General features: G+C 35.8%; 1 protein-coding gene across 1 annotated transcript in view; it reads left to right on the plus strand.

Moving 5' to 3' along the window:
* The window catches only part of LOC100646390 (zwei Ig domain protein zig-8), a 460535-nt gene that overhangs the window by 23649 nt on the left and 411213 nt on the right, over nt 1–25673 (plus strand). Inside the window, exon 2 of the mRNA XM_012316538.3 lies at nt 24978–24986. Coding sequence (XP_012171928.1) covers nt 24978–24986 — 9 coding nt within the window. The remainder of the gene's footprint in view (nt 1–24977; nt 24987–25673) is intronic.

Below are 25673 nucleotides of genomic sequence, written 5' to 3' on the forward strand. Positions count from 1 at the left end.
CTAAATGTTGGAGGAGTTACATTCTACATAATATGCACAGAAATATCACATATATACATAGTCAGGCACTTAATATAAGTAAAAATGCCTATTTGTATCTTTTATATGTTTAAACCATACAATTTTGAGAATATACACTCAAAAGAAACTCAAGCCAATACTTTCTATATACCCGCGTGGCCTTGATCAACATTTGGATACTCTATAATTGTTCACGTGACGACGCTTTGCTTTTCCGAAGTAAGTGAAATACTTTCAGAGTTATGAACGTTCCTTTCGAGTGAATACATGTATCTATTGTAAGCGTCTACTATTACAGTTTGTATCCATTAATATTTTTAAAAAATGTCACAATTGTGCTTTATTTGCAATAAACTTTTGACGGAAGGTGAATTGTTAAAGTCGTGGAATGAAAACTTTGATCGATGCAAGTATCGAAAGAGGTGATGAGTTTGTTGATTATCTGAGAAGCTCCAAAGAAAATTGATTGTATAGACAAGTATAGATGTTTAACTTTTGTAAAAAATACACGGAACAAGAAACAAGTACAAGTATCTTGTCTTCCTCCAACATCGGCTTCTGCTCATCAATACTTGTATCGAGCATTCTATCAAGTTCAGGCATGGCTAGGCAATCAACCAAACCCCGAAGACTGGGGTTGGAAATTAACAGACAATATTTTGGAACTGATTCAAACTATCCTCCCACCTGCTCCGGAAAAAATCCTAAACACTATTTTTTGCCATTGTAAAAAAGGTTGTAGTACTAAATGTGACTGTAGAACAGTAGGGTTGTCGTGTTCACCAGCGTGTATTAATTGCCAAAACCAGTCTTGCTCGAATGTTCAATCGAATCCTAAGGACGAAGATTCGTGTGATATCGATGAAAAGATAGCTGATTCATCTTCAGTTGAACAATTTGTGGACATCCAGCAAGAAGAAGAGAAAGAAGAAGAAATCGAAGAAGACATGACCGTTGAAGTCGAATTTGAAGAGTATGAATCAGATTAAAATATTAACATAAATTAGAACTACAGTTTAAAATAATCACCTATATCACAATATTAACATCACTAATCATCACGCAGGAAATACAGTATTTTCCCATAAAATTCCGTCATAACAGATCGTGGAAAAAAAAGCGCCAAGTACACTACCTCATAAGTGGTGTGGAAATATGTACATATCTAATGCACTTTTAGAATGGCGATATCTTAGGAATGGTGATTTTTAGGAAAAAAAGTATGAGGAACATTTTTGTAGATAATTTTATGATCTACAATTTTTGTCTGAGCTATATTTTCGATAAAACTTACCGTTTTCAAGAAAAATTAAAAAAATCTGAAAATTTTGACTTTGACCTTAAATAATTCTTTTAGCCCGCATGGAATCAATAGGGATTTTTGGCACTTCATTTCTACAGGTGTACCCAAGGTCTCTACCAAAATTTAGCTCCGTAGGAATTTCTGTTCTTTGAAATGTCTATTTTGACCGGACTATGATACGTAGAACTTGAAAACGGAACTGCTGTGAAAACGCGCCGCTTCGAGAAATATGACTAGGATGTATCGTGCTTTGATTGATTTCATGCTTGTTTCTCAATAAGCACACGCTTTTCATTTTTCCTCGATGCATTTGGTACAGTAACATAGACACGTTCTCTGTAGCAGAGTGTAATTATGGGGGCGGATTGAGATAAAAGAAGTAGGACGTGTACAAATGGGATATTTAAAGCGGATTCTAGAGTTGAATTTTGTGCAGGTTGTCACGATGCTATTTCAAATTGCTATCTCGATTTGTATCCGCGATTTATTATTGTACGATATTATTTTGGCACTGCCAACAACGTATAGAGATTTTAGACAGTCATTTGTCTAAGGATTCTCCGTGTCCAACTTCTGTAATCGGAGGGTCGAACCAATGTTGTTTGCTAACCGAAGGCATTGACATATGTCTACTGGCAGAAATGTGAATTTGAATATAATGTTAAAATACGGTGGTTCTCGAAAATATTTGAATACTTGTGGTAGAAAATTTTTATAAATGCAATACATACGTGTACGATACTTGAAAAAATTATTTATTGAAAGTGTTTCAACCGTTCACGGAGAGACGCGATCGCGAAATAACGCGTCAACGAGAGTTGTAAATTCTCGTTACGATTAAACAATCGACGCCACGAACTGATTGATCCCCTATTTCTATTATGAGAATAGAGGTGGTTGGAATGAATGCATACGGAAAACTACACTTGATTTGTTAACAAAAAGTTTAATAATAAATAAAGAAGCAACAATTTCAGTCAACGATTAACGATTAATAATTAAGACGAAAATATAACAATTAATGTTTTGTGAACGGGTATACTTATAACCAGACCTTTTGCACTTCGCAGCTTGAGATAGACTGACTGATTCTTTTGTTCGAAACCACGGATTCTTTCCTTTGTTGCCCTTCGATATCTCTACTACACACGCGTTTATTAGATGTACTGCGGCGGTTGCCGCGTATGCGTTCTTCCGAAAATTTGGAGAAAGAAACGTAGAGATATCGATGGTACATTGGGCATGTCGGTATTGCGCTTTGACGGCATAGTTCTTTGTACCCCGAAGCCGTTGGAAAGTTCCGTGGTCGATGCTGCCAAAAATTAGTTTCCTTGAACACTTGATTAGAGAGATGATTGGCAAACCGTAACAGAAAGAAATGTTTTACATTAAGATATGTTCATAAAACAAACTTTCGTGTAATATTTACATACATTGTCGCAATCTTCCTATGAAATTGTTTCATCTTCCAAACGTTATAAGAAATATTTTACATTGAATATTTTACACATTTTCAAACGTAATATGCATTCTATATATTTTTACATATTTAAATTGCTCACAAAAGCATACAAATTTGCAGCTTAATTATAATAAGATTTGAAAGACTGTAGTAGATATTCAGCATGAATATTGTTTTTCCATACCATATTACCATAATTTTTCTATTACTTTTCATATTTCCTGACGGTTATGAAATTACCAAGTTACAAAAACTCGCCGTAGAATTATCATTCTATTTTTTCTCCCATATTCCATTATGTGCCAAGGTCCAAGAAGCTCTTGAATCCCACCTAAAGCATTATATCATGTCTATGTATACTTGTCGCTTTATTAGCACGTGATATTCCACACTCTGTCCTTACACTCTTGCGCTCTTTTTTTTTCTACCTAGCACAATATTCATTCATGAGAAATGGTAGTGCAGAACTTTTTTAAACCCTCTTCAGAAACAAAAAAGAGGACGAAAAAAAGGGACTGCATTTCGAGAGAGAAACCCTTGTAACAAAGCCGGCCGATGAACGTAGTAACGAAAAACGTCAATTGACCTTCTTCCTGGCTTACAACCCTCCATCATAACCCGTCACTCTAGCCGGCGATGGCTTAACGATGGGCATTTTTACACTGTCATAACCTGGGATAACAAGTTCCCGATTTAGCCCGAGGGCCAACCTCGACAACCGCCACTGATCGTCTCTCGAGGCTCTATATCAAGTCGTAGACGGCCTACGCCCATGTCTGACCACACTCTGCCAAACTGGACGATCGTATATCCTCGCTCAAAGTATTAGAACATCTGAGTGATCTTGTCCAGAACGTGATAATTAATCCGGATTGTTAGGAACGCAGCTAATCGGTCAGAATCTTTTATTTATTTCCTGCTATATATTTTGAATATATATATTATATTTTTGGATTGAAAGTGATTATTAGAATGCCGATGTTTGTACACATTAAAATTTTTATAAACATAGATGAAGAAATAGAATGCAAACCGAGATTTGTTTTCACTCACCGAACATTCTAACACGTATCCTTTGGATATTATATATATTTTGTTATTATCCTTATTATTACCTCTCTTTGAACCTGGTAAAAAATCTACATCTCCCTTCACAAATGACGATACATAAAACTGGATATATTTTATTTTTATATTATACGCACTCTGTGTGTCTTTATAGTTTTAAATCCCCCGTGAATGCACAAAAATCCCTAGTCTAATTATAATAAATACGATTCACTAGATCTGAAGAGGTATACCTGTGCAGGAATACTTCATGATTCTACTATTCGCGCAGTTGGTTTACGACAAGGTCAAACCAGTCGAGATTATAACGTTCTTTTATTTATCGAGCTCCTCAAACGGCACATCGGGGAATTGCCAGACGGGGGAACTCGGACTCGAGCATTTTTCATTAATGGGAATAAGCTGCGTGAAGAAAGTGGAGTTTCATAGTCAAGGGCCGAGAATACATGGACAGAGGGGTGGATCCGAGGGTAGTTTAATTGGCGGAAACATTTCGGAGAGGAAGGTTCCTGTTTCTTACGTAGGTGGGTGAAAGATCTTTTCGGCTACAAACGACGGACTTAGTGGACGCGATTTTGTGCGTATGGCTGGTGTAATTGGTATCGACCACTTAATCTGTCCTTAAAAGCGAAGATTAATCGATGTACGAACTTTCGTGGGAATGAATATTGTATGGTTGCAACATCTTTTGGGATTCTATATGAATTATTGATATAAGAAAAGAATATTTTGTGTTCTCGTTATAGCTTGAAAATCTCGTAATATTACGTTGTGATGTTCTCATTTTTATCTTATATATTGATCTCAGGTGGATTATTATACGTGTTTATTATTATACGAGGAATTCGTAATTGTCAGTTATATTAAAATCACTTTAAGTACAAATACAGAGATAGTGTATGCCGATCGTAATCGTCGCTCGCTCAATGCTACTGTTCAACTCTACGCTCGCTATTCGACTCTATGACTCGCTATGATTGTCCTAGAGAGCACGTTCGTCTATTTGTATCGACCTGTGGTATTACAAAAAGTTCGAATGTAACTCCGGTTGATGATTATAAAAAGGTTCGTTCACCTTTGAACCTAGCAAACCATAACAACGTTGACACTCCAAGGCACAATAATATGAATTTCTTTCGATTCGAATCTTTCGTTGATTCATGTGCCGCTACAGATCTATTCGGATATGAATGTCCAGATCCCAAATGTATCTATGTTGTATGTTGTATGAACGTAATTTCAAATCACTGCGTTATAATTAATTTTCACAAATGCACAAAATAAAAGAAACAAAATAAGTAAATGAACATTTATTCAGAATCAATCCACTGATCCTTTGTCCAAGCAAACCATATTCTTGACTGAGTTTTCGGGTTATACTTGCCGTGTTAGAATGTTACGTGTCAACTGCTGGTAAGCTTTCTGTCACGATTACTTTCGAAACTTATTGCAGTTCGCTGCAAATTTCTCCTACACTAGGCTTTCGCGTGAGAAATATATTTTCGAGCCAAAACGACGTCCACAAACACGGTCACGCCGCACGACAACTCGATCTGATTTCCCCGAGCGAAATCTTTTCGAAGAATGATCGTTCGCTTTTTGCGCGGCTGCATCAATGGATTTTGACGCTTCGACTGAATCCGGTCGCGTATAAAATCGACATCTGAAATTCCATATTCCGGTGGCTGTCACAGGTTCGGAGACCGAGGCGACGAATTTCCGAACGATGGATGTGTCGCGTTAAGCTTCCATGTAGCAATTAAACGATTTTCGAATCAATCGATGCAATTGCATCTGCATGATGCGAGGCGAATTAAAATTAACCCTTGCGCGAAACTGTAGCCCCGAATGTTTTGCAAATCAGCGTGAGTAATGAAGGGTTTAATACACGTGTGTGATAACTGATTTTATAATATGAAAATATTTGACATAAAACGTAAAAAGTGGCAATAATTCGAAATTGATTTCATTTGTCTCCGAAAAATTCCTTAGGATACTAGTGGCTTTTATTAATATTCGGACACCATAGTGTTGAAGAGATAATTGCTCTATATATTTGTTTAAAATAGCGTTATTGAATTAATTATTATTTAGTATATTAAAATTCTTATCGCGGTTGATAGAATATAGATTTTATTTATTTTGTACGTATAGACTTGTGCATAACAAACTATAAACTAAAGCGGCGAAATTTTGAATCCTTTCAAACTTTATCAGTATAATCGCGATAGATACGTATCATTATAATGCTAATGAAATTTCAAAATGTTTTCCTAACATATACAATATATACAGTGGCTACAAAATGCATTTGAACACCATTACTGTAGCATTTACATACTAATTAATTAGTTCCAAGTATTACACGCGAACTTTCGTATCACGTAGTAGTATTCTCATATGCGAAATGTTATATTATGAAAATGAAATGTATGAAAATGAAATGCAAATAATGTAGAATGTTCAAAAAACTCTTAATTATGAAATAAGGGTACAAATACCTTTTGTAGCCACTGTGCATAACAGTTTTCCGTGGTTAATGTTCAATTATTTCCGTGAAGCATCGTGAATATTCTTAGAGAAGTTTAAGTTCGTTAATTTTTCTAAGACACCGTGTATACCATTATTTCACTCGTGATTCACGTGAAAGTTAACGATGCATTTTTAGAAGAAATTCGATTGATTCGATCAATGCCATTAATAAATATAATCAGCCAATTTATAGTAACTTTTACTGTTATGTACCAAATTACTCTCAATACTAGCATCGAAACCAATATAACAAAACGATCGTCGTTAATGTCCACCATTTTCCACTAATTATTGTCACCGTTTACCATTACCAAACAGGTAAAACTATATCCGTTAATTTTATGCGGTATTTTACACGGATACGATACGATCCTATAAATAATCAAGCGCTCGCTCGAAATCCGCCAATGTTTCCAACTCGCATGTCATTATTCTTGTCACACGGGAATTATATGCAAATAGACACGTATTCCGCGCGAATTCCTTTTCGATCCGGCCATTCTCGATAATAGGGAAAGAAATAGCGATAAAAAAGGAAACTGAGGGATAAATTGAGAAAGAAAATTGGATATACAAGAAATTAGCCATGCGGAACGCACGCGTGCCGGATCGGAAACGGAAAGAAGAGAAACAAAAGCTCGAAGAGGAAAAACAGTGACTGCCTGGGGGCCAATAATCGAACGCAGCTTCCCAGATGTTATGCGATATTATATTATACAACAGCAAAATACATTAACGAAATAGCGCGATGCTGATAAGAAACATATATAAATATAACGCATTTAAATATTAGTTTAAAGATTAGTATTTGCATTTTGATGCATTTAACTCGTCAATTGTCTTAAACAAACGAATTGCTATTTTTCGATGTGATATGTCGATTAAAAGCTTAATTACGTTATCATAAACTGTTTGAAGCACTTCCGATAATGTAAGAAAAAGAATGTTATAAATAGCAGGACCTAAAATCGCTAAAAAATGCTTCTTTCTATAAAAAATCACGGTCACCTTGATTTTGTCGAATGACATCATATATTTTTGATTTCGTAGTGTTGTAAATGATGTCAATTTAAGAATCGTGCACATCATTTCATCGCATTCATTGACAAACATCGCAGAGTGTATGTTATTAAAGGATTTTAATCATCTGAATTCGATAATTGCGAAGGTACGAACGCATCTGTGACTCTCTGTTCATAAAAATTAATAAGATTCGTGATAAGCTGCGTAGCTGAATAATCAATGTTTCATTGGTAATCCACGAATAAGTTTACAGTCGTGAAAAATAAAGCAAGTGAAGTAAAGTAAAAGAGATAAGTAGTTGACTTCTACCTAATGATCCGACAACACAATCATAAGTACGTCGATCCGCTTTGAATATTAATTCAGGCGATTTCCATCCTGTCATTTATTTTCCTGTCATCCTTCTGTCTCGAGAGGAAGTTTATTGTTGCGATACTGGTTAAGGTGAAAAATAACTGTATGCCCGGAGGTGCATTACAACATGCAGATGCGCTTAAACGGTGATCCATTTTCATCAGATGAATTAAACGCGCGTCTGTTTTAATGCGGGAATCGGTCGATCCAAGCTTGCACGTTTCCTCGAAACGAACGCAAGGAAGTTCGACTGGAATTAGTTCAACAAGTAGCGAGCGGATCTGATTGGCTTAATTTGCAGATAAATGGCACAGATGATATTCTTCGCTACTTTCCAGTATTTAATTTCCGTTCGTTTGAATAGATTTTTAGCGTAGAAATAGTAATAAGATTCATTTCTACATTAATAATTTGTAAAATATTCATAACGAAATGCAACATAAAATCCATCATAAAAAAATTTGCCTTGTAAAAGAGTCATTTTTCTCAAAATCATCTTTTTTTTTATCAGATACGCCTATTTGAATTAACACGGTAGAATATTTGTCAATATCAGTTAATTTAGAGTTTATCCTTAAGAAAATTTGAGAATTCTTCGGAACTGAATTCTTTGTAAAATAACAACTCTATTAGGAGTAACTTGACTCGAGCGACGCGACGAGCGGAAACTGGAGAAATTCTCGTTTCTGGTCGGAATCGAAATACCTGGTCGGCGAATTCAACGTCGGTGGCCTTTGTACACGAACGATTCATTCACTTCGTTTCTCCAATGTGCAGAACATCAAAGAATTTCTTCGTTGGACTTCCTTTTTGTCGCACTAACCACCGAAATGTATTCTTTCTATTTATCTTGCGCATTGTACTCACGAAGCGTCCTCACAGCTTTCTTTTCAGCTTCAACATGCTACACACACGCCGGGCTAAGTGGTTTTCGTCGAGGGATGTAAAAACATAGGCGACTGTTCTCGTGAAGTGATCCTGCCTTGCATGTATCACGATTCTCCCTCTTTATTATTATTCGGGAACGTTGACATTATTCAGCGGGAAACACGTCAACGGGGAAGTATCGTGATTTCGTACGAGATAACATGTAAATAAGATTGCAGCATTTACGATGTTAGTCAAGCTGATGAAGCGGTATAATTTACAGCGAAGTAACGAGGGCTGTTCAATTTCTTGGGACACCGACTATAGTTTGATGTTTCACAGATTTATCGATGTTGCGAAGTTTTGACATTCGATATTGTATGTTAAACTATGTTCTCGTCAATGAATTCTGTAAACAAATAACTTTCTTCGAATTTTGTAAGAAAAATACTGTTTTACAAGAATCTGGAAATAAACGTACAAGATTACGCTCATCAACCGATTTTACACTTAATAAACGTACCGGCATGTTGAAAATTCGCATCGCAAGTTGAGAAACATTGAAATAGAATTAAATCATTTTCCATTTACAGATTTACAGTTTTCTTTGAAAAATTGTTAGTGTTTCTCTTTAATGAATTGTTTCAAATTGCTTCTACTTAGTATAATATAAAATCATTGCAGTTCCTTTTCACCGTAATCTTGCAATTAAAATACGTCTTGTTAAAGATAAACAAATGTTGGAATAGTTTTGAGTGGTAGCGTTTAAGAATAATTACCACTCATCGTCGATAAGAAGTACATAATTAAAAATATTTAACGCAAAACCGTAGTTACGTTGTCTGGTAGGTTTCGTTAGCAATAAAAAGTCCGCAACGTTTTAAAAGCACGCTAACTCTGCGAGTAAGTGTAAGTAGTAGGTATAACCTTTCACGCGTAAATTTTAATTTCCTCGTCGAAAATTCCTCGAAATTGTTAAGACACCGCGGATGTTTGTATTATTCAAATTCGCGGGTAATCCTGAAAGGATGATGTAGCGCGTTTAAGGTAGTAACTCGCAACAATGTGAGGCATGAAAACTTCAGTGTCGTAAATTATCCGCATGTGCTGCTTTCGGCGAGAGCAGTACCGAACACGAGCGATATTTTCTTTTGCCAACACTGTGTTTACAACCTTGTTTCCTGAACATTTCGCAACAACGCGACGTTCATATTAGCGAGCAAATATACGAGAGAAAGGAAAGGGCTATTCGCATCTAATACGTCCAGCGATTGTATTTACGGTGAATTGGAGTGTCCGCGCGATATATTCAAACGATGCTGGTACGGTTTTCTCTATCGTATAACAAAACACTATGCGAGTTATGCAACGTGGCCAACTCAGTTATTTCAGAAATATAGCTTCAACGAAATAAAGCTTTTGCGCTAAACTCGCATAGTACCGTAAGGTATGTAATAATTGAAGATCACGAGAGGACGTAAGTACAGCAGTGAGTGCAAAAAATATTGGTATATATATATACAATTATTGGTATATATATATACAATTATTTTCCAATGAAAGCACTTTTTTATCAGCTTTTACATTTTGTTTTCGTACCGCAAAATTTTTACAGCCATATAAGGAAAATATATCTATCTCTTTTCACTTATTTATTGTAATACTTACCTTCCGGCTTTCGATGATTTCCGGTTTATATCGCATTAACTTATCCTACATCTTATCTACCTCTTATACATATTATATCGTTTACTTACCCACCTTATCTTACGTCAATTTTCTTATTTAATGTTACTTATTACTTTGTCGCAGTTGCTCTTTGATACTTTTCCTTCCTGTACATGTACATATATTATTAGCGTTCATATACAATGTATTATTACCTTTATTTGATTGAATGAATTCTGATTGTAAGAATTTAGTATGGAACTAATAACAAAGTACGATGTAATTAAAAAACTCGAAAGTGATGTTACTGCGACAGAATGATGAAAAATATATGATATTGGAAAAGCCACAAAAACTAACATTAAAAACGAAAACACTATATCGAATATCTAAAGCACGCGGATTTCTTGGATACTGGCAACAGTAAAGAAACTTTAAATATACGGACGTAGTAAAATGGTTTTATTGCGACAAAGACGATGATAATGACGACCTTATTTCGGTGGAAACAGCAAACGAAAGTGGTAATGGTTTTCATGGCGAAGCGTTTGTTGTATTCGAAAAAGGGCTCCGATGGTTGAAATACAAAAAGAATGTAACTCTATGTAGTTACTTATGTTGGAAAAATCATGTGACTTCGTGGCTAAAGGGATATGGGATTCGTAATAAATATTTAAAGAATCTGTCGACTAATCTTAATCTGTATTTGAATGAATGAATTCATTCAAATTTCACATGGGAAAAGTAATTTTATTATTTGAAAATTCTATTATCAGAACACCTTTTATCTTCTTATTAGTTCGGATAAGCAAAGCTCTATTGTAATTAGTATGTAAATGCTACAATAAATGTAACGATGTGCCAATACCTGTTGTAGCCACTGTACATTTTCGTCGATTTTTTGACTTTGATATCACTTGATGATTAAACAGGGGGATCTTAACGTGACATAATTGAAAAAGAAAGGAGCGATATCGCTGCTGGAGACAAAGAAAGACGTTTAACTAATATTTATCGGCGATTTTATATACGTAAATAATGTTCATGGTAATATGGGTAATATAACTGATGTAAATATGCTATTTAGTATTAATAATATAGCAATATGATGATATAAGTAATAGGAAATATAAGTAGTCATAATATAGTTAGAACGAGATCAATGGAATTTCGCGAAAACAGTTCCACGAAAATTTTCACGAAGGTAAACAGAGAAAATTGTGCTCTAGTGCTTTTAACGAATACGATAACGATGGCAAACAGTCAAACCTATTTAGCTTATGGTATGATAGCGATAATTAAATATCTACTTCTGTTGTCACGTTTTAGCGCCGGAACAGCCGGTCAATGATACGTTCGGGTTTTCAGTTGGCCTAAATAACCTCGTTTCGCACAATTTGCAATTATTTGATAATCCGTTAACATGGTCGGTTTAATTGATTACTAATTTATTAACCCGAAGAATTCATTGAAATTACTGGAATTGAGAGAGATTATTATCGGACAAACCGCTACGATATATGTATATCGGCGAACGTGTAAGGGGGGCCATTGTTCCATCGCACAATGCACTGTGCCTGAAATACTGCCAGTAAATCAATTTTTCGAATTCCCTTGAAAGCAACCAAGAAAAATTTCGTCCGAAAATATGCTGTTCGAATCTCAGTGTATGATCGTTGGATTTCGACGATACTCGCGATATTAGGTTGATCATATGAAATTTCGCTTTTCTCAAATAACACTCTGACCACATGTAATTTTTCTAGAATATCATATGCATATTTAAACAAAGTAATTTGCACAAGATTCGATGTATTTGGTCAAGGACCACATAGTTAAATGCGATTATTGTTACAATATTGAATACACGAATTCTGATAATCTATGATTTGAAATTAAATGATCTTTGAGAGGTTTGAATGATTTCAATAATTTCTCATTTTCTTATACGTGCTCCAATATTTGTGAAGCTACAGGAATATTATGAAATTTGTAACTTTTTCAATTACGAAAAAATACAAATAACGTAATTACCTGCATAAAAATCTGGATTTAAATTATTTGTAAAACAACACGACCAAAATGAAATTCGTGGAAATTCTCTCTGGAAAAAAGCATCCGTTGCCAATTATTAGAATGTTGATTATATCTATGAATATTGGATGTACGATATCGTAACTTTAACGTCAAGACTTAAATTACAACAGACTTCTATTTCCTCTCTAAGTAAAAAATTAAATTCAATTACCATTTTGCCGGAATAATTTCCCAGCTGTAAAATATTTAAAAAATCCTGTAATATGGTATTTCATACTGTTCTCGTGCGATATTGATCACTCCTTTTGCTGTTTGATTTTTATTTAGTTAAAAAGTCAAAGAGAAAATTATTACGATATACTTAAATCGTAATGAACATTAATTGAAATAACATACTTGCTAATAGTCTTAGCAATTATGTAATAATATATTGGTAAGAAAAATTTCACTTTATTTTATTTCTATCAAAGTCAAATATCAAACGAACTGGTTATATATAATAAAAAATTTTAAATTATAAAATTTCCTATCGGTCATTTTAACCGGTTTAATAGTTCCAGCGTTGGAATGATCGCTCATTTCAAAACAACATATCGTTTAATCAAAGTATCGACTAAATGAATCTATCCATCCACGAACGACAGACAGAAGCTTCCTTAGTAGCCCTTGAAGCATTACGCGATCGTAAATTAGACGGAGCTTTGCTAGAATTATCGTTGTTGGACCACCATACGGTGCACATAGGGGAAAACTCGATTCGTATATCGGTGGGACGTACATACGAGTATCGGACACTTTGTCGTTTACGAATAACTTACCGAACCATACGAATTCACAGGTTGCATCCGATTTTCAAGCAGACCTTTCTAAAGCGTATCGAATCTTAGCGAATGATCTAAATAGAGGTGCAACGTAGACTGAACTTGCATGGGGTTAAAACTGCTGAACAAGGAATGAAAACAACTCGTCCGTGTTAACCTTAAGCCACGGCAGCAGCGGTTGCATTCAATCACTATTGAAATGTGGCTTTCTTATCGCATGGAAACGCGTACGTATTCAGCGTGTTACACACGTACCACCTGTCTGTATCGCGCCATATTGAAATTCTTCATCGTTTCCGTCTGTGACGTGGTAAATACCTTACGTATCGACCTTTTATACTTGTCCGCTTATCTCAATGGATTTTCCACTCGGTTAACGCGAAAGGATATTCGCCCTCTTGCCTCGTGATTTACCTGCAAATTGCAATCACTAGACTTGAATGGAAATGGGCCATCCTATCGCTACTCTTCTCAATATATCAAACGATTGTTTTGATCTTTTAAACGCCTTAATTCGTACTTTTATTTGTTTTCGACACAATTGTATGTGTCTGTTCGTTTTCTTTTTTTTTACACGTTTGACGCATTTTGGTGTAATTCGTGGACGCATCGAACGATGGAACTGGAATACGGCGTAATTGGATAACAAATGTCCTCGGAATGACATGATCTAGAAGAGCCGTAGGATCTTAAAGTCAGGCTGTATTAAATTTAACGACAAAATCGTTTGTGTCTGGCCGTGTTAATTCGACCGTGACGATTCCGCGCCGTGACCCACATCCACCGAGCATATTATCTTGTTAAATCACCGAAATCACTCGTTTTACGAACGAAAGCCCATTAACGTGCTCTTTCTGTCCATCATTGCAAGGGAGAGTTTTATCTGAAGGGAGGCCAGGGTTGGATCAAATTATTTCATCGAATCGAACGGTATTCTGGAGGTGCTTAATCGACAACGTCCTCCCGTTCTTTTCAAAATACATTTTTCCGATCAACTTGACAGAACCCGTTGTCCAGTTTCCTATAGCACAAAATTGCTTTTTTGAGATTGTATGTCCCATTGGAAGTTATATTTCATAGCCGAAACAGAAAAAAATCCTAAAGTCAATCGCAAAAGCTCGTACGGTTCTCGTACTATAAAATTCAGTTGCTTTATAAAAGATTTTATGACGAGCGGTGTATTAAGCAAAAAGCTGGTTTTAGGTTAAAACGCATTTTCATATTTTAATAATGTTATATGTTAATAACGTAACAGGCAACCATCGTGAAGTGTTAAATCATTGATAAGCAACGCTTCGTTATTGTTGAGATTATCTGATAGAGGAACGCGTGAATGATCTTGTAATAGAAATACGTATTGATGTAAACACAAGTAAGCAAAGGACATTACCAAAAAATTAACCTTAGTGTGTAACCCTAGCTGAAGATTGCAAGAAACAACAACAAAAATCTACTTATAGCTTTTTTGTTTTTAGACCTTGTAACCCAAAAACAACATTCATATTCAAGGACACAATAATATGGACTTCTCCTCTTTTAATTGTTTTTTGCTTCGCTAAATTCTATTTTCTTCGTAACGACGGTGTTCAGGTCACTGGTATACAAAAAAAAAAAAGATGTAGAGTTTTCCTAGTAGTAATTACTTGAACAGTTGTTAAAAGCTAGAAATTTTGAAACCTTCAAAGTCAAATCCTTCGCGCAGCAGCAATGAAACATGCATCGCTTCTATTATAGTTTAGTCGAATATCACATGACGGCGAGTGTTTTTCAAAGGATATAAAATTGTTGAATTCGGTGAGATCGTTACGCTAGAGTTGAAGCGCTCTTGAATCGCAGTATTGTTTCAAAATTGTCTTCTTGCCTCGATGCAGATCGCGGCGCGGTCCGTAGCCATTTTTCAAGGATTTGTTACGAGTCAAGAATTGCATAGTTGAAGTGCGCGCGCTCGCCGTTATTATGCGCTTCTTTTGAGACCGACGTAAGCTTCTTCGAGAACAATACGTTCGACTGAGCGCGCGTTTAGTAACTTTCAAGATACAAGATAATGGCGTCTCGTTATGAAAAATACTTGAGAGCCGGGCTCTCGTTGACTTATGGCCGACGATTTGCTGTAACGCTTCGTCGTTATACAGAAATTCGAGCACAATGGAAGGCGAATGAATCACAGAATGGAACGAGACGAAAGTTTGTAAAGCAGGTTATTGCAATACGCTTACATTTCCAACACGGTATGTATTAAGAACAACGGATTGCTGAAAGTTTACGTCACCCGCGGACAGCGATTGTTATTTTTCAAACTTTCAACATCTTACGATCGATTAACATGTTGGCTGCCTATGTTATATGAAAAGTTGCTATTCTCACGCTAGGAATGGCTTTTGATATTTTCTCTTTCTCACTGAAATCAAACATCTACGTTATTTCTAGCGCTGTTAAATGTGAAGAAAGGGAGTAACGAGGGAAGTTTGTCAGACGAGTAATTAGTTGAAAAGAAATAATTGTTGGAAGTTATAGTACTTTACCTTTTAATAACCGAAATGAGTCTCATTCGCTCGGGAAATTCGATATCGACTAGAAAAATGACGTCCAAGTCCGCTCCATAAGCAGCTCCGAAAATGGAAATAAATGATATTTCTTCGTAATTATTGTAACTTTTTCCTAAATACGTACACGTATTTTGTTACTAATTGAGATAATGGGTCTTAAACATTTTTCTTATCCATTCCACCTGAAGTTCAGATTGTATTTGGATTTGGTTGAATCTATACGTATAAATATAATTTATCTTTATTGTTTTTATCCACTCTTATCTTATATCCACTTTTCTACACCATATGTGCTTTCTTTATCCGTACGCGCTAACGTTCTTTCAATTTTTCTACTAATCTATGAAAAGCCACGATTTAACAAAATATTCTTCAAATTCCAAATTTCGATTCAGAACGTACTTTCGCGATCTGCATGACAATTGTAAATTTTTATTCTTTAATTATACTTTAGAATATTTACATAAACGTACATACGCGTCCAGACACTCATAACGTATAGCATACTCGAACGTAATTCGAACTTGGAGTGAGATAAATAAAAAGAATGTTTAACACCCACCGCCGGAATTGAAAACCAAGTCTTCTTATTATTCCATTTATTGTGTTTGTATGTATAGAGAAAAGTTTGAAAGATAAACAAAAATTACAAAAAGATGTCATTTACACCTATTTTCGGAGCTGTTTATGACAAACTTCCACACGATTTTTCTAGCCGATATCAAATTTTCCGAGCGAATGGTACTCGATTCAGTTATTAGGAGGTAGAGTATTATAATTTTCAATAGTTAATTTTTTGTAAATTAATTATTCATCTGGGAAACTTACTAGAAATTTGTAAAAGAGGTTTAAATTGCTTGAAGACATCTAATGGCAATATAAAAGTTCACCCAATATCACCTTAAACATTGTTCCAAACTACTTGACTTTATTTGTATATTAATATATATATATATATATCTTTTTTTAAAAGAATATTGGCGATAATGGTAATGGCGAATGTTCAAACGTTTTCATGAGACACTGTTTGTTTAATAATACCCAACGCAATGATACCTGGAAACACAGGGAACGTAACGCAGGACTAAAGAGCACACGCGATCCGGTTAACGAAACCGTTGCCGCTGTAACGTACAGTTGCCGGAAACATCAGAAGCGCGAATTACACGATAATAGAATCGAACCACGGTTAATCGAACGCAACGAGACTTTCGTTTTAATCGCACCGCTTGCCCGAATCTCCCGCAGTCATCGATGTTGCTTGTTTCTCGCTATGCGTTAATTCGGTATGAAAGCGTGGAAAACCGATGCCTCTACCCGATATGGAAGGCAATAATTTCACTGGGAAACAATCGAACGCATAAATCCAAATCACGACGCGCATATCGCTCATTCATTGATACCGTGACATAACTCAAACTTTCTACAAAAATCGCAGCTTCTGCCAAGTTAATGTCGCATCAAAAGTGTCACGACTCGAAATAGCTTTATATTACCCATGTAATTAACTGCGTATATAAAAAGGTGTAGTAACTTACTTCATAAAGTCGTTTTGCAGAATCAGTGGGTACAGCGATGGTCAGTAAATAAAAAAAAATCGCCAGTTCGATAGACATAGCATTGTCGTATATTTTTTTACAACGTACACGATGTTTCGTTTCTGTTTCTTAAAACATTTTACGAAGATTAGTCTTGCGATGGGGCGGAGCCGAATCGAGAAGTGGAAAATAGCACGCTAGGGATGCGTTGGCAGTGCATCAAGAAGATAAGAAAGGTTACTCAGAGACAGCTTGGCTTGCAGAGAAAAAGAGTAGAATGGACCATTGCTTTGCTAACGGTGTGCATAAAACCGTCGTGGCCGATACGTACATTGGTTGTACGCTGGAGTCGATGTATCGAACCACCTTCCGGGATATAATCGTGATATACAGCCAATATTATGGGACCTATAGATACTGCAACAATGCTTTCAGACGCAGCGGGGTAGATGACAGAAGGGGCCGGACGTAGAACGCCGGTACCACCGGGGATGTAGAGAAAAGTAGGATTAAGCCCGGGCTCACGATGTATTGGAATCCTGTTGTTCGAGGTCGTCTGTGGCGCTCGTCTTCCGCCATGCTGCGCGGCGAAATTAGAAAATTTTTGGGGAACACGCGTGGAAGAATAACGACCGGTACCGTGTACGCTTCGATAACGGTTTATAAATGTTCCCTTCGGTATTTCCACGTTGCAACGATTTACCACGGCTAGTGAAACCTGACCGGCGTTGGTTGATGATCATCGCGGAATTTCATTTTCTTTCACCTTCTATCTAAGATATCGCCGACGTTACTCAGTGAACAATGCACAGCAGATAGACTTTTCAGCGTTATTGGTTTTGGTAATTATGCAGTTTAGTGACATTTTCCAATATTTACTATTCAATTTTATTCAGTTTTCTAAAAATTCATGTTATTACCAAAGGAAGAAATCTCAATCGAGATAGCTAGTGAAAGAAATGTACCTTTTTATTTTATTAAGAAAGGAATGCGTAATAATAATTAACGATGAAATTTTAAATGCTTACTTGATATTGTTTGCGATCATTCGTTGACTTGGGAAAAGAAGTATATAGATATGTTTCCTGGTACTATCGAAGTCAATATACGAATACAAATTATTTATTAACCTATCGGTTATGTATATTTTTTTTGTATACTATCTGCTAGTATCCACCGACCGAAGATGGATATTTATTTTACATAGTTTGGTTTTTGTACGCCATCGACAAACACAGAGGGTTTGAAGAGAAATACGAGTTCACACGACAATGGTTTTGATGTTTACAGGACAGTCCCTTTCTTTTTTTTTTTTGTTGCTTCCTGATAAAAATTGTATCCTACCTTAAATCGAATATATTTACTCTGCGTTGTACAAATTTGTAGCAGATGTTTGCTAAGCTATTGCATTTTAAGTTTTCGTGTTTGTTAACAGTACGGTTACGACTGTACAAACATCTGAACGTTGTACTAACGCAACAAGATGCCGTAGATTATAAACGATCTTTTGATAAAAACTATTCAATATGCATTTGAAAAGTTTCTTCCAGATAAAACGCAAAACTCGATGGTCTATACATGTATAGGATGTTTTAGCTGCGCCTATAGAAGTCGATACTTTGGATTAAATAAAAGTTCTACATATTCGATTATAAAACATTGCGATATACGTATAGTATAATAAACTATAAACTAATAATATTAGTGAATTTACAGATTAAAAATTGTATCTTGTAGCAACCCTTTAAGGGTCAACGTAGATATTTAATTTCCTGTTTATTAATCAATATTATTGTATTCTGTTTTTTTTACCATTGTAGCGAAAGAGGGGGTGTCAAACAAAAATAAACCACCTGCACAATATGCAAATTTAATTTACGCTACGATACCCTAATATTGAACTGTATATTTTACAAAACATATGTCATGTTTGAATATATTTTTGTCATCATTCCTTCCACTTAAATTTAACGATTTTATAGAATTTAAACAAAACCATTGCTTACTTCTCAATACGTTCAGAAAAATAAACATTTAACAAGAATTAAAAGAGAAAAAAGTGTGCAGACACAAGCAATAGCCATTAAATATAAAAGCGACACGAAAGAGAGTTCTCTAATTGTTTTAGCCAGTATTTCGCAAACGACCTAGACTTTAAAAAATCATAAAAAACAAATGATATCTCTTTCACTAGAATTAAACGAACATCCTCTTCGATCAATCAATCAGCGCATCGGCGTGTCCATTACATTCAGAGGAAGACTAGAAAGCAGATCCTAAAAAACCATTACAAAAGGAAGCCATTATTACCGTCACGTGTCATTACATCGATATTCTCTGATTCCCGTTTCTTGTTCGTTCTTGACGAAGCCCGGTTGTCAATATGCGAGAGAATAGAAGCCAGGGTAAAACTCGATAACGTAATGCGTCGGCGAGGGTTGCCACCCTCGCGGGGGGAAGGGGTGGCATCACGATATTCATCGACGTGCCCCATCGCCAGATATAATCGAACAATGAGCCGGCTGTAATTAATCGATCACGCGAGAAATATCTGACAGAAGTTGGGTGTACTTCGGGGCTCGGTGTGAACGCATTCCGACGCATTGATCAACGCGACGTGGGATCATTATTCGACATATGGACTACAGTGGCTTGTTCGGTGATTCAATTATAGTCGCTCGTTCGCCGGCCCGTTGCACGTTCCATCGTGTTTGGCATACTTGTACGATCTGCGTTTGACGCCGGTTGATTCATCCCGTGGCCGTGTTAACAGCGTAACGCATTTTCCGCCGGTTAATGTCGCCGCGAAAATCACCGGCGGAACATTGAAATCGTCGCGTAATGTCCTCGGGAACGGTACAATGGCATGTTGGATTTTCAATCAGACGAACGGGCGCGCGCGCCACCGAGCTTCTGGTTACGAGCGTGCTTCGCGAGCACTCGTCGTAAAAAATCTGTCCTGCCACCGCGCGACGCTCGATGACGTTTCGAGTGATGCTCCTCTATAGCAACCGACGAACGAATTTGTGAACTGCATTGTGCCTGCGGCCAATACCAGTAATGGCAAGATTAATTCGTCCTCATGATCGATGGACTCCTAGCCGCTCTAATTTAGTGGTCCGCTTGATTTATACTTAGAATCACGTATAATTTAGCGGATCAGATGGGTTTAGAAGAATTCTACAGGTTGTTTTGGAACACCTATTTTCGACGAATAATGTATCACTTTGTTTGAGATTTTGTATTACGGTGGAATCTTCCTATGGCATATATTGTTATAATCATAATATATATATTATTATAATATATATTTCATAATATATCGTTATAAGCATAATAGAAATATAATAGCATACAGCATATAGCATGTACTTGAAGTGTAATACTTATTACTTCAAGTAATCGTGTTTTAAAAGTTTCGCGCCCGGTTAAAATAAGTCGATCGACCTGATACATTATGATCCACCGCTTAAGACGTTGAATTGTAAATGCGATAACAGTTCCTTCTTGCTCTTTTCCTTGAAGTACAAGGAAGGACAGGGAGACCATTATAACCGGTACAGCGTAGCGGGGCGTTTTGTTGCGACGAGAAGAGACGAGGCCTTGGCCGCGTAACGAGGTTAGTCGGAAGAATGAAAAGAAGAAACGACTCGAATGAATATTGTGCCGAGAGATTATAATAACTTGAGAGATGCACCGTCAAGAGTAAAAAGAAGTTTCGAGATTTGTATTCTCGTCTATGGCGAGGATGCTCTTCTCTATAAATTTTTCTCTTTTGCATTTTCCTTAGCGCACCTCCAAAGAAGCGTATTCAGCTTGTCTTATCGTTGCTCTTTTGAGCGACTGTTAAAAAAGACGATCGTCAAGTGCAAGATATGAATAACGAGAAGAATACGACAGTTTCGACTCTTACTTGATTTTACGAAAGTATTCGCACACTTGTCCACATCTTTTACCAACATACTACGCGTGTCATTCGAAACAATTTGAAATTTCGTTAGTACTGTAATGACATCCGGCTATCGTAATTATATTGGAAGAATTTTAAACGACTTATCTACCATTGTTATCTCGAACATTTAAAGTGGTTATTTCTAATCTTTTTTTCTATATCCATTAAGCGTACTTGCTTTTTGTTACAACGTAAACAGTGTCGTCGCTTTCTAACCCAGTTTCAAAGTTTCACGAGTAGTGTAGTAATCGTTTTAATCGAAGAAGTTTCCTACGATTACTGATTCTATTCTAAGGGAGCGAACAATTTATTACCTAGAAAAATAACCTCAACGTTCTAAAACACCAAACTTCAAATGGCCATAAATTTCAAACCTTTTCTTTATAAAGAACCTGCCCTTTCTATAGCTTCAGTCTAGTAATTTTCACACCTCCATATATTATAATTTCTTCCCACTAAATTTCTTCTCCTTTTCTTCCTTCTAAACGTTAAAGTGATGTATTCAGCAGCATAAATTCTCCTAAATAAAAGTCAAAGGAGATATAACACAGGTCACATATCTTTATTTCATCTTTGAGAAAACCTATATATGGTACCAAGTTTGAAATTGGATTTTCAAATTAACAAAGTATTTCCTAAGAGGTATAACTCGAAAAGAGCTTCTCTTCGACCTAATCCTATGATTAAAATTTCTCCTCCAATTATCACATTCGAATAAGAAAGAGCGAAGAATATTTCTCTACGAATTAATTGTCCAACATCATTCATACACTCTTATCTTCCAGTGAAGTTTCTTTTTATTAGAGTCTACCTTCCGTCTTTATGGTAGAAAATTTTTTAATGATACAAGATTACCGCTAGATGATACGAAAATTAATATACTTGGACGTAACTAACTGGTATGCAAATGTCGTGTCAATATTTCTTATAGCTAATGTAAATTCAAGCAGAATCGATGAGAAGGTAGAAAAGCCGACGGATCTCGAGGAATCACTGCCTCGAAAGAGAAATCATGGCAACTTCCAAACTCATTTCGCGGACGCGCTGCGTCACAAACGATGTTATATCCGACTCGAGCCGTTTCGATTCGTGCCGCGTGTTCTAATCAAAAGAGAATGTTTGCCAGTAGCAGAGAGTTACGAATCCCACGGTATGGAAAGCATCGCTGAATTGAGGATGATTTACGATTCGAGAAATCGTGGTAAATCTGCTGGAAACCTTTCGATATCGGGAGTATTTGCTGGACCGAAGGTCGACAGGGGATTTTCGCGAAAGCGTCATCAACCATGTTACTTTGATAAACGTCTGAATGTCAATTTTCAGTTCCTTCGTTATTGAAATTCTTAGTCAACTTTCTTGATTCTTTTAGAAATGTCTCAGTCAACTTGCTACCTATTACTATCGAATGCTATATAACTCTGTTCGTAAGTATTGGAACATTTAAAGGAACTTAAGTAGTAAATTTGAGAAATCGTTGGCAGGTTATTAAAATGTTTAAGAACTATTAGGAGATAAAAATCTATGTCGATTGGTGTATAGAAAAATATATGATTGTTAAATTTAAAAGAATGAAGAATATTGAAATTATCTTTTTTATGATTTGCCTCAATCGCGAAACACGCTTAGTACACCGTACAATAGCATGCTGCAGACTATACTTTAACTATTGTTGTAATCTAAACCACTCAAATAAATAGCATTCAAAAATATCTTAAATCCGTAGAGAAAAAATCTGGCAAAGATTTTAGAATCATTCGGGATTCGAAACAGAAATGAATAAAAAAGGTTCACATCTAATAAATTTGATGAAAAAAAAAAAAAAAATAAAAGAACAAGCGTATATATTCGTGTATCGAAGTTCGTTCGTGCTCGCTGTTCGAAAAGTTAATAAAAATGCTGGCTTTACCGATTGCGTGGCTGGCATGCTCAATCACATTGCGGTAGGTCATGGAATCGTGCAATATTTATTGGGCTTTTGCCGGCAGAGACTCGATTTTCGCAGTTGGTTACACTTTTCTATGGTCTAAGTAGCATTCTCGTGTTGTCTTATCGAATACGCTGATTGCAACTAACCCAATACATCATAAAACAGAAAACCATCGAAGTTTTTCTTTGCTTTAATCTGTTTCTTTCTTCTTTTTATTCATGACAAATCGAATTACGTTTATCTCGTGTAGACTTTCATCGATTCTCGAATAGGCATCGTAATTGGAACACGCGTTCGTTGATGCGAGCTTCATCACGTTTTGCAACTACAAAGCAAATTCTATCCGATTACACTTTGTTTCGTTTATACGATAGCTAGTATTCAAACATTTTTCCCAATTTTTCCGTGAAATTTAACGTAGCTACAATTTCGATAGGTGTGACGTTCGAGCGTTGTTCAGAAAATAGTGCAGTTTCCATCGGCAGAAGTTTCGGATCGGATAGCGTCGATGAATGAGAATGAATAGGACTTAGAGTTGCGGAAGAAGGTATTCAGAATGTATAATTAGTTGTCTGGAAGCTTCAGTGTGACATACCCATAGAACTTCGTATTTTATGCGTACATATTTGCAATCTCTGAACTTCTAGTCGCGTTTTATTCTCACAATTATTTAATCTTGTTAGTTTAATGCTACAATAAGTTGCTGCGTTCTTTGAAACATTCTAGATTTAATCGCATTTTTTATATCATTAACAAGTTTCTTATGTTTGAAGAAAGTATAAAAGAATCGTTGTTGATATGCACGAGTTCCGGTTTTAAGTGTATGTTAACGTTTTTCTTGAAATCTTGTTACAAACCTTGTAGCTTGTTAAAAGGAGTAAAATCGCGACATAGAAGAGACCGTAACAGGATTAATTACGTGTCCTGGGATTTTCCTTTCAGCAGTTCAAATCAAGTACCATAAAATAGGGCATACGGTCAGATACTTTGGTCAATTTACAGCAACCGTATACTAACTCACGATAGTGTTTGAATACTCACGAATAGACCGCGGATTTTTATGCGAATTCATATTTCTATAAGTACAAACCAAAGAAATACAACTTGAGAGATTTATTGCAGTCGTCAGATATTATAACAAGTATTTTTAACGAACATTATAACTTTCCATCTTTTATATATTCTTGCATAGGTATTGCGCGAATTCCATGTTTATCTGCGTCTTTTAAATTTTCACAGATGCGCAGAAATCCGCAGTCTATTCGTGAAATATAACACTCTGTACGTTTTCGCAGCTTTAAATTTCTCGTTAACGCAACGTTCGTAGTCTATAGTTACAAAGCATTACTACCTTTTTTGTAACGAATTATATCATTGCAGGTTGTCATTTATCTCCGAGATTTCAGTAATTTAATTTTCGATCTCGCTAAAGATATCACGTTCCTTCATCTTCTGACCCAGTTTCTACATTAGGGGTAATGGTTTTCCTCCCTTCGCGCTCCACTTATGCTAGTTTATGGATCCTATGAGGGAACACTGAAGGAAAAAATAATGTCAGAGTCTTTGTGTTTCATATATCAGGAGAATACACACGCGTTTACGATAAGATATTGAACGCATATTGGGACTGAACGATACAAAGGAAATATTTATTTATGTCTCGCGTAGGATGATGTGTAACTGAATCTCTGGTTACTGGATCAGGGAACCACAATCATTTGTGTGTACCTTGCTAATGAAGTTTCTTTGAAACACTATTATTTCTACATAGTAACAGAGTTTTTATTTATCATTCAATTATCACAAAATATGTCGCCTGTTTATCGTTTTTTAAAAGTTATTGTTCTCTTTTTTACAGGTATTACAGGTATGGTCAACAAATCTGGAACTATTGAAATCTCGAGCATGCCAAATTATCGGAATTCTACTCTATAAATTATTTGTTCCTATAATTCATGCTGTTAGTAAGTATTAACTTCATTTTGTAATTACAACGTCCATTTGTGCTTGCCCTAAATATATTAATTCTAATTGTCCTATGAGTCACGTATGGTAGTTTATATACAATTATATCTTCATTTGTTAATGATAAACATTAACATGATATAATCATCAGTAATTATAATTACAATTAATTACAAATATTTTTAGTACCTGAAAAAACCAAGAATCTGAAATTTTTACGAGAATTTTAGTATTAAAATTGTCAAAAATTCAATTTAAAACGCTATTAGCTGCTTCCTAAAATATGATAACTTCTGAATACATAGTACGTATTTTTCTTGTTACTAATATCATTTTTAATTTTGTAATTATCTCCAAGGTAGAGTATCTCTGCTAGTAGTGGTTTTATCAAAAAGTAGTCAGATATGCGTATTTCAAATCTGTTGAGATTTAATAAAAATTTTAATTTCACTCGGCAAATAAGCTATGCGGAGAATAAGAAGGTCCAGGTTACGAACGGTTGTGTTTCTCTCTCGGTTCATTTATTTTCCTTGTTATTTACTTGTTCTAAAGAAGGATGATGAGTGTGGTTTTCCCTGATGCTGCGAAA

Source organism: Bombus terrestris, chromosome 14, assembly GCF_910591885.1.
Source record: "Bombus terrestris chromosome 14, iyBomTerr1.2, whole genome shotgun sequence".
Taxonomy (NCBI): Eukaryota; Metazoa; Arthropoda; class Insecta; order Hymenoptera; family Apidae; genus Bombus; species Bombus terrestris.